Raw genomic sequence first — 19,063 nt, forward strand, 5'->3', positions numbered from 1 at the left:
TTTGAACGAAAAATATGCTTTAAGGGGCAACGTGATAAGAAAACTGTGTCCCTCGAAGGTTTGTGTGTATGATTCTCTGCATAACAGAATGGTCTTATTTGCTGTTACTGAAATTAGTTGAAACTTTCACTTCGTATTTCTTCTGAAGAATTCAAATTTAACAAAGAAACACTCAAGCTGCAATTTTGCTGAACCTGCTTTCGAAGTAAACTTAAGCTAACGTCTGCATTTGAATTTTGTCCTTTATCTTCGATTCTTTTATTGACCTTCGGTGATGCATAAAGCGAATCAATGACGTGACTATCTGTGCTTCGCATTGCAGAGAGAGAGACCAAGTAATTTGCAGAATTTCAACATACGGTTAAAGGCACAGTAAGCCTCCCGTAAACCATCACAGATACTGTTAGGCTTTTACACACAGTACAAACACCCTTTCATTTAAACACTCACCGCTTGAGAACATCCTAGGTGCCCTCCGTAAAGAGCGAGCAATTTTCAAAGAATTTATTTTTGCGTGGTTTATCTTACCCCTGAGCCATCTTGAACCCGTGTGATCCAGTTTCCCTTTTTCACAATGTAGTCGCCAGTTAGTAATTTGAATGCGACTCGATGTGAGCTTATCTGCAATAGCACGTTATCATGTACCTCTGACTATGCACGAAACAAACGGCTGTGGTTCACAAGAACTCTGGCGATGGCTTTTGACTGTTCAGAGGAACTGGCGATAGGCATAAACCGTCGTCTGCTATGAGAACCACGACCTTGCGTGACCCTTTTTCCGGGATTTTCTTTTTTCAAACTTTCAAAACTTCGAATTGTACTGATCTTGTCTTGATGAAAAAAGAATTCTTTTATGATTTAAGAATGTTTGTGTAACAAACTGTCAATTTATTATTTAGATTTTAAAAGATAGGTCTAGCGCCAAAACGCACCACGGTCCGATTGTCTCTGAGACAATCCGCAAAATTAATTCTTTAAAAATTGCTCGCTCTTTACGTAGGGCTAGGGCACCTAGGATGTTCCCGTTTGGTGAGCGTTCAAATGGAAGGGTGTTTGTACTGTGTGTAAAAGCCTGACAGTATCTGTGATGGTTTACGGGAGGCTTACTGTGCCTTTAATTTAAAGTATTGATCAATAATATTTGGGACAGAATATGAAGTCTAAATTATTACCCACTGATTTTTTTTTTTAAAGACTATAATTATTTTATCACATGTGATTATTTACCTGGCTTTATCTTGCTGACCTGACTTCATATAACAGATCTGCATAATAATTCATGTAACCAGACGTTCTATTTCAGTGTTTTATGATTTAATTATCTGTGGATCTAGATTTTTCTCTAAAAACATATATTCACTGGTATACGTACATTATAAGATGTTTGGTGGCGTGTTGACAGACCAGCTTTTTTGTTGGTCCAAGGGGACCATATCGTCTTTTGTTTCATCTTTATCGACCAAGGCCCAAGGCCGCGGTTGATAAATATGAGACAAAAGGCGATATGCTCCCCGAGGACCAACAACAAAGTGCTGGTCTGACAACAAGCTACCAAACATCGTTTTTGTCATCATTTTGGTTGTGCAACAAAATGCACAATAACCCACAGGGAGACGAATTTTTAGAATCCAACTCCGGGCCACAAAGCATCGTCACAGTAGCACGAGATAACACGTCAAACTTGTATGTGACGTCAAACGTAGCTTGTTGACGCTTTTCTTCCAGTCTGAAAATTTACAGAGCTGCGATCATACCTGTGAATTCAGTAAGTGTTGAGCATATTTCTTTTCTTTTAAGTGTTTATGACTTTTCGTTGTGGATTTTGCGATTACAGAGATAAGTTGCAAATTGACCATGAGTCGCCGCGGTAATTATTAACATTGATTGGGTCTTTGAGAGTGAATGCTTACAATCGTTGTCCTCGGAAACACAAATCCAAAGCCACGATGGTTCCACACATCAAACAATCAGCCTGATTGGCTTTTACTTTGACAATCCACGTTTCACATGAAAGGTCATTTATAGATATAGATATACATAGGTGAACAGCTCAGATCATGGGTCAATAAAGTGTTACACAGATGGTCAAAATTAAAGTACAAGATATTGCACTGGAAGTGGTACTACACTGTTGCTTAGTGTCTGTATGAAGCTACAAGGTGAAAATAGAAAAAGAAAAACACGATTCTTGACTTTGATGGGCTTTTTCTGCTCGTAAACACACATTCTTCTGCTCATCACAGCATGCCCCATTATTGAGTTTAAAACACCAATTAAATTTGTTTTGAATAAAACTCATAATTTTACAATAAGAATTTAGAGACCTGAATCAATTAGGTATATCATACTTAGTTTGACTTTTGCAAAACTAAGTAATTACACATTTAATTGAATCAGTCAGACAGACGGAGACATAATAATAATAATAATAACGATTACTTACTTGTATATAGCGCGTAAACCTCGTGGTGACGAGCCCAGAGCGCTTTACACTTACACAATCATAATACAAACAAGGAAAGAGAACTAAATCCGAATAAATTCAAACATGGCCACACACACCCACACACGCACGCACACACACACGCACATACACACACACACACACACACACACGCGCGCGCACCCACACACACACACACAATCTTTGTTTCGTCATTGTCAATGTTCAGGTAACCCGCAATGACATAGAGAGACAGACAAAGGGCAAACACAAATCTGAGAAAGAAACCCCTTTAAAAATGTTACCATGTTTGAAATGAAACATCGCAAGGTGAAGCCATAATTCATCACCTTTCAGTATGACGTCATGAGCGTGTTCCACACTTGAAATGACGTGCTTTTATCATGTTGTCAGCTGCACGGAGCTTGGAAGTATAATTTCCATTCAACGATCCGAGTTTGTTAAGTTTGAGCTTATTTTCAACGTCAAACACCATGCAACTATATATATTTGGAATCAGAAAATGATAAGGAATAGATAGAAGTTGTTTTTAAGTGTCTTTTTTCATAAATAAAGATAGTGGTTATTTATCGGTTTTCTTCATTTTAAAGCATAATTATCAATACAAAACAACAAAACTAAATAGTTTTAGATACAGGACGCAATAGGGAATACACCAATATAAATTTTCTGTTTCAAATATTAGTTTTTAAAAATTTGAAAAAATGACATATTTCGAACAAACATTTCAATAACAAAACTTTAAGTGACCAAGCTGAAATGCAATCCCATAATTCGGCCTAGATCTGAGATTGTGTGATAAGAAATTCGATCAAATTGATGAAAAACTGTAACTGTGAAAGTGCTGCCTCGACCTTTTGGCAAACGGTAAAATATGACGTCATCAAACTGTCCTATCAATAAACGGAAAAACCTTCTATGAGAAAATCCAGTCAAAAATATCCATATCAAATTTCATAAAGATCCACTCCGTAGTTTTTGAGATATGATCTGCAGTATGAAAAAAACCAATCTCACGCCCATAACGCAAACTCATTTGGTCGTGTTCTGCCGATACTATAATGTTTTTCTTTCCTAAAACACACTATAATAGTAGCCCTTCCCAATGTCTATGCTAAAACTGACTTGTCTATGTTGTCAATGATTTTGCTACAGTGTGAGAACAAAAAGTCTAACAAATCTCACGCCCATAACGCTGTGACACGAAAACTCATTTGGTCGTGTTCTGCCGATACTGTAATGTTTTTCTTTCTTAAAACACACTATAATAGTAGCCCTTCCCAAATGCAATGCTAAAAACAAGTCGCGTAAGGCGAAAATACAATATTTAGTCAAGTAGCTGTCGAACTCACAGAATGAAACTGAACGCAATGCCATTTTACTCGTAGCATCGTCAGGCCACCGCTCATGGCAAAGGCAGTGAAATTGACAAGAAGAGCGGGGTAGTAGTTGCGCTAAGAAGGATAGCACGCTTTTCTGTACCTCTCTTTGTTTTAACTTTCTGAGCGTGTTTTTAATCCAAACATATCATATCTATATGTTTTTGGAATCAGGAACCGACAAGGAACAAGATGAAAGTGTTTTTAAATTGATTTGGACAATTTAATTTTGATAATAATTTTTATATATTTAATTTTCAGAGCTTGTTTTTAATCCGAATATAACATACTTATATGTTTTTGGAATCAGCAAATGATGGAGAATAAGATAAACGTAAATTTGGATCGTTTTATAAATTTTTATTTTTTTTTTACAATTTTCCGATTTTTAATGACCAAAGTCATTAATTAGTTTTTAAGCCACCAAGCTGAAATGCAATACCGAACCCCGGGCTTTGTCGAAGATTACTTGACCAAAATTTGAACCAATTTGGTTGAAAAATGAGGGCGTGACAGTGCCGCCTCAACTTTCACGAAAAGCCGGATATGACGTCATCAAAGACATTTATCAAAAAAATGAAAAAAACGTTCGGGAATTTCATACCCAGGAACTCTCATGTCAAATTTCATAAAGATCGGTCCAGTAGTTTAGTCTGAATCGCTCTACACACACACACACACACACACACGCACGCACGCACGCACATACACCACGACCCTCGTTTCGATTCCCCCTCGATGTTAAAATATTTAGTCAAAACTTGACTAAATATAATGACTGGTCTGTGTTGTCAATGATTTTCTGCGAGAATGCGATCTATCTGTTTGTCGCAAAGACGGCGTGACACGAAAGTTATGAGCGGAAGACAAATCTGCTGAGTGCAATTACGTTTCAGAAGAGAGTTGGTTAAAACAGTTTATCACTCAGACACGCAAAGGAACACTATAACTTTATTATTCAGGCCATAAATTATTTGCTTTCCTTTGTCATGTATGAAAGTACTGGCCTTGGTTGAAGAAAGTGACCTGTCGCTGTGCAACAAATTTGTCGCCATTTTCCGCCGTGTTTTGTAAATAAAACGTGTTTACTACCCACACATACAAAACGATGTTGTTGGTTCTTCTTATTTTCTTATTGTTTGATTCATGCTTAGCAGTTTAGTAGGCTTTGTTTTCTTCTCAATTCAATGGATGGCTATAAAATAAGCATTTAAATGTGAAGGTGTTAAAATTACCCATGATCTGAGCTGTTCACATACATATACACGGCTTCTGTGTGTGTGTGTGTGTGTGTGTTTGTGTGTGTGTGTGTGTGTGTGTGTGTGTGTGTGTGTGTGTGTGTGTGTGTGTGTGTGTGTGTGTGTGTGTGTGGGCAACACCTGTGGATTGTAGAGTTCTGTTTGTGATGTGGTCTGGCGGCTTTGGTGTGTCTGTATGTTCGGGCCTTCCTTTGAGAAGCCATAACAGTTATTATAGGGCTTAGAAATAAGCTCTAAAATTCTCAATCCCGTTTGAGTGGACTTCGCCTTCAAAGGTGATTGTGGTGTTTCGGCACTCGGTTACATTTGGCGTCGTCGACAGGGATGGGACTCGACATGAAATGTTCAGGCCACTGAATCATTTTCGTGCTGTTCCCATTCCACCAACCTGGGAGGGACCTAAGCTTGGCGGGTCCATGGTTCGGAACTTTGGGGACAAAGTTCATTCAAAGGGGGTCGAGTGTGACAGGGAGACTACCGTCGCCCTTCACAGCAGACTCTGCAGAGTTGTTCGCCTTGGAAGTTGTGAGCTATTTATAGCTAGCTCGCCAGGCAACACCTGTGGATTGAAGAGTTCTGTTTGTGATGGGGTCTGGCGGCTTTTGTCTCTCTGTATGTTCTTGCCTTCCTTTGAGTGGGCACAAACTGGTGGATGAAAATGTTCAACACGTGCTCTAAGACGGCGAACCGCCACGCTGTCTGTCTCTGTCTCGCGATTCACTCTAGTATTATTATATTTAAATATCAGAAGGGGACATGTTTTAAAATGCATATGCCTACGTGGTACAGAATTGGAATTTCCGCAGAAAATGGACAATCCATCGAAGATTCAAGCCCGATTTCTATGAAAGCAGACAGATTGCTGGTAAATGTGCTTTAGTTTCTTCTTTTGTTTAAACGTCGTAGTTAAAACAGTCATCGTTTCCAAATGTCCGTGCTATTCATTGATTTTCTTAAACGTTTATTTGACTCTGCAATCTCTGTTAATGCTGTTACGTATAAGAGGGTAATATTCAAGTTATCACCAGATTACACTTTTTTTGCGGGGAAAAAGGTACACTTATATTGGTACACCATTTAAATAATTTGAAAAAGGCACTTCGGAGTTATCATGGCAAAAATTGATTTACGTCCTAAAGTACGTTTGTAAACTTGTGTTTGTCACGATTTAGTGACATGGATCAAGAAAGAAACACTCTGTGGGGTGTCTTTCTCAAATTGCGACGAAAAGCGCCTGTGCTTGTGTTTGGGCAACGGCTGGTTTTAGCTGACCAAGCATAGCCGAGGACGGGGATTACGTTTTGCAGTGGTTCCACGTGCGTGATTTTGCTTGCTTGGCGAAATCGACGGTAACTGAACTGGATATGTGACACGCGGAGTCACGTGATATTTTCAAGGTTGTTTTGTGAGGACATGAAACTGGGCACTTGAAACATAGCAGCAAGAGAGAAAGGTCGTTGTTTCTTCTTCCTAAGAGTTTGATGGTTTTCAACACGTTAGATTCTACACTTTATATCAACGTGCCGTTCTGCTGGTACAGTAGGGCTTTTGAGGAACTTCAAGAAGAGACCACCTTTCGCTGTGTAGATGTGTCGGACGCGAGGCGTCAGGTTTCTTAGCTGAGCGGTTTTTTTTCTCACGCATAAAGTAATTCAGCAAGAAGGGGATGGCGGTATTTTTGTCGACGGACGGAAGCCATTCAAAAGGGAGCGGATTTGCTTAAAGGAGAGCTACCTACATTAGGCTGTTGAGGTAATAAATCATTATTTAACGCTGTTGACGAGTCTGTGTTTGTGGAATGAAATACTCTCTGTTGTTCTTTCCAGGTTAGCGCATAATTTGCTCTTTGTGACGCTAAAATAGTAACCTGTATATGTTTTTTGCAGATATGGAGAGAAGGAAGGAAAATAGCTGATGTGTTGTTTTAAAAGTTCGTTTGTGCAGGCCCACGTGCTCTATGAAATATGTAAAGGTGACATGTTTGAAGGTGGAGGTTGAAGGGTTGCGTGGCATGTTTAGTGCACCAATGCTTTTTGTTGCAGCCTTTTTACGTTTCTACGGGTCTACGTGTCTACGGTTCTACGTTTCTACGCTACGTATCTTCTTACCTGCTAATCTGCGGGATGCTGTAACCGGGACATCTGATGTAACCTGCTAACCTGGTGTTCTGGTGTACTAGTGGTTGCTGTCGCTGTCGTCGTCCCACCAACTACACGTCTGCTATTTTCTGGTAGACTACGGGGGGATCTTCAGCGACTGAGAGAGGCGCCTGATATCTCCACTATTCCCTGCTTCGTTTCTACGCCAGCCGGCACTTCATTCAACGGAGCAGTTGTGGAGATAGACTATTCACGGGTCGCCCACTCAGTGGCAAAAAGCTAAGTGCACCATGTCATAGCGCCCTTATACCACCTTGTCATCTTGTGTATTAGTGATTTCATTTGAGTGGTGACAACGTGGGGTGTGTGACACCTGCTTTAACCAGCGCTTTTGGGCAGATCAGCTATCTTTTCTAGCTATACACGGGATCAGCGTGTTATTATCATTTTCTAAACTTTAACTGGCATTTTTGTCAGTGACCCCTTGTTTACGTTTTGAACGTAAAACATCTTTTTTTAGAGTGAAGTCTCGAGGGAGGTGGCGAGTTAGTATATTTATAAACAGGCGTCTGAAACTTATACTTTTGTTGATTCTATTTATTTGTATGACTGCGAGAGTGGATCGTGGTGTGGTTAGTTAGTAGTAACTAACCGTTCATAATCACCTTATGTGATATATTGAAACGTGACAGTGGTTTTTTTTATATTTTCATGAACATTTTGACAAATGAACTTATCAAACGGACGCCGCAAGTTGCTATTTGCTGACATTTTTCAAGCAGAACTTGAAATGTTCATTAATTTTATTTGAACAATTACAGACGCACACACACTCACATAGAGAGGGAAACACAGACAGAGAATCAAACACACGAACACGGTAACACATTCAGACTGCTAAGAATGTACTCGAATACTCAATACAAATATTCAATTGTGATCAGAGGAGATTATGGATTATACAAATCAAAGTTTAAAAGTAGCCTATAGGCATGAAGAGGGAAAAAATATGAAGAAATATAAAGTCCACATGTTAATAAATTAACACGACGAATAAAACCAAGAGATTCTACTACCAACAGACAACTAACTAATCAACTAGCAAAATACATGTTCCAGTAATCAAACAATCACGAAAAATACAGGCATGAGGACAGAATTTGGCGCAATACATGTTTAAACACTGAGACAGTTGTAGCAAGTGGGTTATTCCGGTTGTAAGTGACACTGCGAGTCTATTTGGAGAGAGTCGTTGTGTAAGAAAGTCATAGTTCTTGCACTATCAGTTATTTCCTATGAATACTACCCAATATTGACGGACTGTGTGATGATATCTTCTGATATGGTCTGTTGAGACAGTGATATCAAAATCGAGACCGGAGGCCGAGATTTTGATATCACTGTCGAAACAGACCAATAGCAGAAGATATCGTCACACAGTCAGTCAATGTTAGATATATTGCTAATTCTCTGGACATTTTGTATTTACTGTAAAGAAATTACAAAAGTATTTGTCTCAGTTTTGGCTGTTCCATATCCCTCCCTCTGATTATTATTTCTTTTTGTTCATTCACTCTTTTCTTGTACTTTTCAGTATTTAAAAATGTCTTTTCTTTGAAAAAGTCTTTAGTCACTTGCTCAACTAAATTCTGGGATCATTACATTTTTATATATATTTGTTTGTTTTTAAATTTTGGTGTTTTTGTTTTTGAAGTGGGGAAGCAATAAAGAGGTCGTCGATATCAAAACTGATATCGACGGAAATGTCGTCGATATCACTTTTACAATGAGCTCAGTTTTGCCCAATTGACCAATGGAAATCCACGTAACATATGAAATAGCAATACATGATTATATTGGGAGGATAACGTGTTGTGAATACAAGGAAAACACGCACTTTGGTTATAAAAGTAATCAAAATATAATACAATGATGTACGGATAAGTCGTAATTGTTCTGCTCATCTTTGCGCTGTTAAAGCTGACAATTCGGTCATATAATGTGATGTATGAAAAGCAAACAAATACAGATATTGTCGGCAGACATTTAACAAAAATAAAAAATTAATACCATAGATACCACACCTCTAAATTAACATAACGTGATCTACAAACAAAACAACATTATGTCTTGCGCATAGTGTGTCCAATTCCAAAATAATACTATTTTACTTTTGAAATTAATCTTAATTAAAGGTCTTATCTATTATGCAAAATGAAAAAGCAGCCAAGTTTTATTACTGATGCTTCATATCTTTCTATCACAGTACATGAAAACAAATGAACTTTTTCATAACTGTGTGTGTGTGTGTGTGTGTGTGTGTGTGTGTGTGTGTGCGTGTGGATGTGTGTGTGTGTGTGTGTGTGTGTGTGTGTGTGTGGATGTGTGTGCTACCCAAACTGTACCAACATGTCACATGCCCTACACGAAAAGACAAGACTATAGACTTATGTTATTCAAACGTCAAGGATGCGTACAGTTCGTATGCACTGCCAGCTCTAGGACGGTCCGATCATAACATTGTAAACCTTGTCCCACGTTACCGACCACGTGTGCAGCGGGAATCGCCCATCACTAGGACTGTTTTTGATTGGTCGGGCGAGTCAATGGAAACCCTTAGAGGGTGCCTCGATTGCACTGATTGGACAGTATTTGTGGACTCGTCCCGTGATGTTGATGAACTGACAGAATGCGTAACCGATTATGTGTCTTTTTGTGTGGACAATGTTGTGCCGAAGAAAACAGTGAAGGTGTACAGCAATGGGTCACGAAAGATATCAAAGATGTGCTGAATAAGAAGAAGAAAGCTTTTAGAGAAGGGAATTGTAAGAACATGAGGGAGGTTCAGAGGGAGGTCCAGAGTTCGATAAGGAGGGGGAAGGAAGAGTTTAAGAGGAAGGTAGAGGGAAATTTCACGGGGAACAACATGAAGAAGGCATGGGAGGGGTTGAATGTCATGAGTGGCTACAAGGGGAAGAAGGGTGGGAGTAAGGAAAAAAGCAACGCTACGCAGTCAGATGCAAATGATCTCAACCAGTTTTATGCACGCTTCGATAAGCATGACTTCAGCGGGGAAAGGAAGGCAATGCGGGACAGGTTGACCAGTGATAGTGGGGTTACGGAAGGGGATTCCCCAATAGTGGTGACGGAAGAAGAGGTGGAGAGGGGGCTGAAGAATGTTAATGCTAGCAAGGCGGGGGGACCAGATGGGATGATGCCCAAAGTTTTAAAACTATGTGCAGAGCAACTTAGTTATATTTTTTCAGTCATTTTTAACATGTCGCTTGGTGCTAGCAGGGTACCGGCCCTATGGAAAACTTCATGCATTGTTCCTGTGCCAAAGAAAAAGACTGTGATAACCATGAATGACCTGAGACCTGTGGCACTTACTTCTGTTTGTATGAAAGTCTTTGAGAGAGTTGTTTTGTTCAAACTGAGTGATTGTGTGAAAGATTTTATTGATCCATGTCAGTTTGCAGACAGGAAAAAACAGGAGTGTTGATGATGCTGTGTTGAATGTTTTAAACAAGATCTACTCTCATTTAGAAAAGCCTGGCTCTTATATTCGCTTGATGTTTTGTGATTTTTCCAGCGCTTTTAATACTATACAGCCTCATTTAATGGCGGAGAAGCTTTTTAGCATGAATGTCCCAGCAGCCACCATCCTCAGTCTGGGTTATGGACTACCTGACAAACAGGCCACAGTATGTTAGGGTGGGGGGGGGCAATCAGTTTCAGACACAATCTGCACAAACACAGGGGCACCACAAGGCACAGTACTCTCACCTTTTCTTTTTTCTCTCTACACAGCAGATTTTAGAAGTTCTAGTGACTCCTGCCCCATAACCAAGTTTGCTGACGACACTGGACTGACCGGACTGCTGACTGATGACGACGACTCTGACTACAGGCAGGAGGTAGATAGGTTTGTGGGGTGGTGTGAAAACAACTATTTAGAGCTTAATGTGGGGAAGACAAAGGAAATGATAATGGACAACAGGAGGGGGGAACATGTACACAGGGAGATAGTGATCAAGGGGGAGGTCGTAGAGAAGGTAGAGCAGTATAAGTATTTGGGGGTGATTATAGACAATAAGTTGACATGGAAACCAAACTCTGATGCCCTTGTGAAGAAACTCCACTCTCGCCTGTACTTTTTGAGAAAACTCAGGTCCTTTAACATCAGACAAGAAATCCTTCAGATGTTTTACACTTCAACGTGCAATAGTGTGTTGTACTTTGGCTCCGTGTGTTGGGGTGGCAACATCAACAAGCAAGACAGGGATAGATTAGATAAATTCATCAGGAAAGCAAGTGGGGTGGTTGGGAGGAAGCAGGACAATTTCACATCAACACATGAACGACGACTGACTGACAAGGTACAGAAGATTTTGGCTGACGACTCGCACCCACTCAGACCGGAATTTGACAGTAGACGGACAGACAGGAGCAACAGATTCAGACAACCAACCGCAAGATCCACACGCTACAGAAATTCGTTCATTCCATCTGCAATTCACATCTTCAATTCTCAGGTGGGGCGGTAGATGCTGGTGTTGTCGCTCTGATGCACGGGGTCAGTGTTCTGTATTGTTTCAGTATTGTTGATTTTGTTTTGCATGATTATATACTCTTATTCTACTCTCTTAGACAATATGTGATAACCGGCAAGGTGCTGACTTTCGTTTTCGTTTGTGCATTGTTGATGGTGAATGCATGTTAATTTATTTTTAATATACTTTCTTATGTGATAACCAATGTGCTGTATTTTCTCAGTTTTGCTGATGTTATACGCTTGGTACATATATTTACTCATTTTCCTTAAATAACATGTGATAACATTACTTCATAGCTAAGCACATGATTTTACCTATGGCACAACACAAATCTCTAGCCTCCCTCTCTGAGATGCGTTTGAAGACAGACTGTTAAAAGAGAATAAATGTATGTACATAATTATGATAGAATATTGATGTATGAATTGAAGAAATGTATAAGAACACAAGAATGTACGAATGACAAAGAACAAATGTTTATTTTTGAATGTTTTATGTATGTTTTATTACGGACACAAAAGCTCAGCAATGCAATTTCTCTTTTAGAGATTAATAAAGTTATTGTATTGTATTGTATTGTATTGTATGTGGGTGTGTGTGTGTGTGTATGTGCGTGTGTGTGTGTGCGTGCGTCCGTACATGTGCGCGCGTGTGTGTGTGTGTGTGTGTGTGTGTGTGTGTATGAATGTGTGTATAAATGTGTGTTTGTGTGTGTGTGTGTTTGCTTTGAATATGATGAGTGTTGTTTTGAGGTAAAAAAAACAAGTCGCGTAAGGCGAAAATACAACATTTAGTCAAGTAGCTGTCGAACTCACAGAATGAAACTAAACGCAATGCAACGCAGCAAGACCGTATACTCGTAACATCGTCAGTCCACCGCTCACGGCAAAGGCAGTGAAATTGACAAGAAGAGCGGGGTAGTAGTTGCGCTGAGAAGGATAGCACGCTTTTCTGTACCTCTCTTCGTTTTAACTTTCTGAGCGTGTTTTTAATCCAAACATATCATATCTATATGTTTTTGGAATCAGGAACCGACAAGGAATAAGATGAAAGTGTTTTTAAATTGATTTCGACAATTTAATTTTGATAATGATTTTTATATATTTAATTTTCAGAGCTTGTTTTTAATCCAAATATAACATATTTATATGTTTTTAGAATCAGCAAATGATGGAGAATAAGATGAACGTAAATTTGGATCGTTTTATAAAAGAAATATTTTTTTTTACAATTTTCAGATTTTTAATGACCAAAGTCATTAATTAATTTTTAAGCCACCACGCTGAAATGCAATACCGAAGTCCGGGCTTCGTCGAAGATTACTTGACCAAAATTTCAACCAATTTGGTTGAAAAATGAGGGCGTGACAGTGCCGCCTCAACTTTCACGAAAAGCCGGATATGACGTCATCAAAGACATTTATCAAAAAAATGAAAAAAATGTATGGGGATATCATACCCAGGAACTTTCATGTCAAATTTCATAAAGATCGGTCCAGTAGTTTGGTCTGAATCGCTCTACACGCACGCACACACACACACACACACACACACACACATACACACACACATACACCACGACCCTCGTCTCGATTCCCCCCTCGATGTTAAAACATTTAGTCATAACTTGACTAAATGTAACAAAAAAGAGTGTTGTTTTCGTGTAGAAACATACTTTATACATGTCAAAAGCTGATTACTTGCGCTTCGTTGTGTACTTTATGTGTCTTTAATAGTTCTTTTTAAGCATGTTTTTTTTCGTGAAGTGCAACATCTGCATTGTTGTACTTTATTGTCTGAAGTAAGATTAACATTGATCAATTTTTTAACATTGTGTTTTTTGTTTTGTTTTTTCAGATGTGGCACGAACCGGGGTATTGTTCCTGAAAGAAATGACACGAGCATTCAGGTAAAAGTTCAGATGGTAAGACACATGTGACATTGACAGTTTGTCACATTTGTTTGAAGAACAAAAGACAACATACTCGAGCCAAAGCACTATAACTTCACATCTCAAACTGTTAACTGGACCAAGGGGGCTGTTCAAATGCGTATACGAGGTATGACCAAAACAAGATGATTAAACCGCGTTTGCAGACGTCTAAGGATACTTATTGTATGAACTAAATAATGCATCACTCGAAACGCAAACCATATAGGCGTTCTCCTTTTCAAGGATGCAGTTGTATACGGAATAATACGTCATAAAATGACAAGGTTTCAAAATACGTTACATTTTGTTTTTGCTTCAACAATTAATGATTTTTTTTACAGCAAGCACGTACTACACAGAGCTTCAAACGAGAGTAATACGGCTTCTGAGTTCAACCTTTTGAAGTGTACCCATACTGAAGTGTACAAGAGTGTTTAAAGTGCAAGATTTTTACTTTCTTTAGAGAAAGAGAACTACTGTTTGTTGTTGTTGCTTTCTTTCTTTCCTATTAAACTGTTCATTTATAAAGTTTCACTTGTAATGTCAATGCCAAATGATACATCTTGGACATACATTAAGACAACTCTGTAATCAAATCAAACGGCTAAGCAGCTTTGTCAATTATGTTATGTGTGTAAATATGTGAGAAAACTGTTACAGGCAACAATGAAAAGAAAACCTACACTAATGTCTCTTGCAACAAAGATATGTTCGGGTTGCTCTTCCGCATGCTTTCTTTCACACAAGAAGATTAAACAAAACAAATCTTGTCCATAGTGCGTTCAACACTTCGTCAAGGCTTCTCGTTCTTGCTTATGACTTTCTGAACCTGACATTTGCTACAGTTTCAGCCGGGGCCTCGATCTTCACCAATCCGGATGTTTTACTTTTGAATGCCCATAGCACCAACATCACGTGACAGGTCAATCTCGTTGGCGAAAGCGAGGTTGCGTTTGAGAGCGGGTGTGAGCGGCGGGATGAACTTGGACGGGACCAGGTAGGTAGACACGTTGAACAGGTCGATGAACACGCGGTATCTATCTCTGAAAAAAGATCGGACAAATTAAACAGATGAAACATCCTTTTATTCATCCGTCAGATATAATCCATCAGTCCACCGAAATGAGAGAAAAGGGACTTTTAGAAATAAAAATGCGTTGTGTCTGTGTACTTATCTGCGTGTCTCCATCCCTCTCCTTTTCTACCACACATACACACCCTCACACACACGGACACATACAAACACACACACACACACACATACACACCCTCACACACACAATACACACACACACAGACATACACACCCTCACACACACACAGACACATACACACACACACACACACAGACACATACACACCCTCACACATACACACACGCCGGTGTCACGATTTCATCTTTCGCTTGTGTACATATTTCCCCCTCGATATATACTCAAGACTGAAATGTTGTTTCCTGGTAAAATTAAGAAGTGAAATTATTTATGGACGAAAAGCATGTCAGTTTCTTGCATGTGAAGAAAATTGGTGGTGAAATGTAATAGATTTCACCCCCAAAATCGATTTATTCGAAAACGTGTACCGAGTGGTTACGTCCCTTGAGTAAGAAGGGAAACATTTTAGGATGAATCAAACTTCTAAGTTAAATAAAAAAAATTGGTTGGACAAATTTGGCCCCATGAATGTAAGGTACACAAGTTCGCTCATCAGTACTATTGAAGGGTGGTTTTTTGTTCAGTGTAGAGTTTATACTAGATCAAATAGGCCGAGAATCGAAATATCACCACGGCGAAAGATGAAAACGTCACACAGGCGCTCGCGCTTACCACTGGCACGCGCGCAGGATCGCACACACACACGCACACACACAGAACCAAACACAGAACAAAACACAGAGAAACGCACGCACGCACAACCGAACGCACACACACACACACACACACACACACACACACACACACACACACACACACACACACACACTCTAACACACGCACACTAACACGTTAAAACACACACACACACACACACACACACACACACACACACACACACACACACACACACACACACACACACTTGACGTCGCAATCTGGGCAAAAAGAGAGTGCATTATTATTATTATGTTACTGTTATGAATACAAACCCTTCCTGAGTTTCTCGGAGATAGCCCACGCCCGTGGAGCCTCCAGTGCCCGCTTTCTTGCCAATCATGCGGTGCACCATCATCACGTGGTTGGCTGCACGATAGAACTAAGGTGAGGCGCTGTGCTTATATAGCCTACACCGAGCATTAGGAAACAAAATACAGAGACAGATAGGCAGGCAGACGGACCGACGGGCAGTCCCACGGAGAGACAGACAGACATAAACATAAACATAAACAGAGAGAGAGAGAGAGAGAGAGAGAGAGAGAGAGACAGAGACAGAGAGAGAGAGAGAGAGAGAGAGAGAGAGAGAGAGAGAGAGAGAGAGAGAGAGAGAGAGAGAGACTCAGACTCAGACTCAGACTCAGAACTTTATTACAAAAGGATAAAGGTTTTAGGCAAAGCCTATTCTTCCAACCTGTCCTTTATACAACACATAAAGACAGACGCACATAACAAATATAAATTCAATCATATAAAATACAGAAATACATTGTATGGAATGCAACACAATGTGCATTTGAGGAATTACATAAGGAGAACTCAAAAGAGAGAGAGAGAGAGGGGGAGAGACGAAAGGGTGGGTGGGGGTAGAACGAGTGAGACAGAGTGGGAGGAAGAGAAAGAGAGAGAAGAGAGATACAGAGAGAGAGAGAGAGAGAGAGAGAGAGAGAGAGAGAGACCGAGAGACCGAGAGACCGAGAGGAAGAGACTGAGAGAAAACGAGAGATAGAGAGAGATAGAGAGAGGTAAATCGGTAAAATCAAAGAAACTAAGGAATGGCACGTTTAAAGTACAATTCTGGATCGAAGTAAAATAAAATAAAATAAATTTAAAAGCACATGGTTAGTGTTTATCTTTAGTAGGACATTACAGTGACTTTGACCTTTTTGACTTTAAAAATAGCATGTGGAGGTAATACAAAATGTAATAATCATGAGTATTGTACAGTTCTGCAAGGGGAGAAACACACACACACATGTTAACGTTTTGTGTGTGTGTGTGTGTATGTGTTTATGGTGGGATACCTCGACTCCCGCGTGAAATTTTGGGCTTTTCTTCGACATTAAATTTTACCTCGACGTCCAAATAAAACATGTCTTCAAAATCACTCAAAAATAACTATGGAGGCTTGAAATAAGGTTAAATACATATAAATAATTTAATTTGACCTTATTTTTACAATTTAGCAAAATGTCAAGATAAAACACACTTTTAGTTACTTTTTGTGTTTTGTGTATGTCCGGATTTAACACCAGTAACAATCCCTGTTCACACACACTTTTTTTCGCAGTTCAACACGATATTATTATTATTTTTTTTTTTAATCATTGTACACACTGCAAAAAAAAAAAAAAATAAAAAAAAAAAAATAAAAAATAAAAATTATTTGTACACACTATATAAAAAAAAAATATAAAAAATTTAATTATTGTACACACTGCCAAAAAACAAAAAAAAACAAAAAAAATTATTTGTAGAAAAAAAATAAATGAAAAATAAAAAAATAAAAAAAATAAAAATGAAGGATATCAAAAAAGAATAAAAATCGATGGTTAAATTTGTGCACAAGTTTACAACACGTAACCCTAGCCCCATTTTGAATTTCTTTCTTTCTTTATTTGGTGTTTAACGTCGTTTTCAACCACGAAGGTTATATGGCGACGAGGGAAAGGGGGGAGATGGGATAGGGGAAAGGGGGGAGATGGGATAGAGCCACTTGTTAAGTGTTTCTTGTTCACAAAAGCACCAATCAAAAAATTGCTCCAGGGGCTTGCAACGTAGTACTATATATGACCTTACTGGGAGAATGCAAGTTTCCAGTACAAAGGACCAAACATTTCTTTGTCCTGACCAAAATCCTCACAAACACTGACCACACTCTATACAAGAACCACTTAACAAGGGTAAAAGGAGAAAGAGAATCCGTTAGTCGCCTCATACGACATGCGGGGTGCAGAGAAATAAGGATGTGGAAAAGAAGACTTTTGGTAAGTGAAATAAAGGTGATGGATCCAGTCAGGTAGAAATAAGACAACAAGAAAAGAATTGGAAAACTGCAGGGAAAAGTAGGGAGAGTTTTCTTGGAAGGAAATATAGGTGAAAGGACTGGTAAGGCAGAAATAAGACAAAAGAAGAGAAGAAACAGAACCGTTAGTCGCCTCTTACGACATGCTGGGTAGCATCGGGTAAATTCTTTCTAGTCCCAACCAATATGGGACTCCCCCTAACCCGCGGGGGGTCCATTTTGAATTATGGTACGAAGAAAGGTAAACATTATGACACTCGTTGCAAATGAAAAATATGGTTAAATCTAATGATTTTTGTCCTGTTATATGTTCAGTGCGTGTTACATCAAATAAATATTGTAAGGCCTCCAAAAAAAATATATAAATAAAAAAATTTTAAAAGCTAGACTTTGAATTCAAACTAATATTTTTTGTCATTTTTTTGTTTCCTGACACATATTTGATTTTTTACTAAAGGCACAGTGCAGCTCACAGCCTTCGTTTTGCATTTTTGTTGCAGCTGAGTGCATTTACAGTTCAAAAATCCTCCTATGGTAGTAAAACAAACCCAAAACTACCCTTCGACGACATCTGTGATGCTCGACAGTTTCTTGTTCACGCGAGTGCATAAATTAACCTAATTATTACATGGTGTTTGGTCGGAGTTCGATTCAACTGAGTGATTCCGGCCTCCATTTTGTTTTACACAAACTCATGATGATGTCTGACATAGTTTGCTAGTGACGTGTCTTTTAGTGCATGATGTGGTGATCTACCTGATCTAAATTTAGATAAAAAAATAGGTCAAGACCAGCCGGGTCCGAGTACGAAATTAATTCGCAAACAAAATCGCAGTTCTTGACTCTTTGGGTGCAAGTCAATGAAACTTGGTAGTTCTTCTAACGGACAGCTGCCTGAGGTATGACTAAGAGCCCAGGGGCTCCGTGCACCTGAATTTGACAAGTTCAGTACCTTTAACTCAAGCTTTGTAACAACAGTTAGGTTTAGTAAACCAAGATAACATTTTATATGATAAAAGCAGCATGCGACATTCTCTTTGTTGTTGCTGTATGTTGTTGTTGATATTTTTTTGTTCATTGTGGTGGATTGGGATGAGTGTTTTAAAAGAGGCCAACCTGAGGTTCTGCATTTATGTGCTTGGGACCTTAATTCACAAAAATACTTTCTTAGAACTGCCAAAGAAAATAAATTTGATGT

The 19,063-nt window shown here is 39.1% G+C and overlaps 1 protein-coding gene across 1 annotated transcript in view; it reads right to left on the bottom strand.

The window, feature by feature from the left end:
• Nucleotides 1-12,211: 12,211 nt before the first annotated feature.
• Nucleotides 12,212-19,063, bottom strand: part of LOC138969185 (tryptophan 2,3-dioxygenase-like) — a 285,267-nt gene continuing 278,415 nt past the window's right edge. Inside the window, exons 4-5 of the mRNA XM_070341919.1 lie at nt 15,836-15,929; nt 12,212-14,732 (exon numbers count right to left, since the gene is read on the bottom strand). Of these exons, the coding sequence (XP_070198020.1) occupies nt 14,573-14,732; nt 15,836-15,929 (254 nt within the window). The 3' untranslated portion in view covers nt 12,212-14,572. The remainder of the gene's footprint in view (nt 14,733-15,835; nt 15,930-19,063) is intronic.

This window comes from Littorina saxatilis, linkage group LG6 (assembly GCF_037325665.1).
Source record: "Littorina saxatilis isolate snail1 linkage group LG6, US_GU_Lsax_2.0, whole genome shotgun sequence".
Taxonomy (NCBI): Eukaryota; Metazoa; Mollusca; class Gastropoda; order Littorinimorpha; family Littorinidae; genus Littorina; species Littorina saxatilis.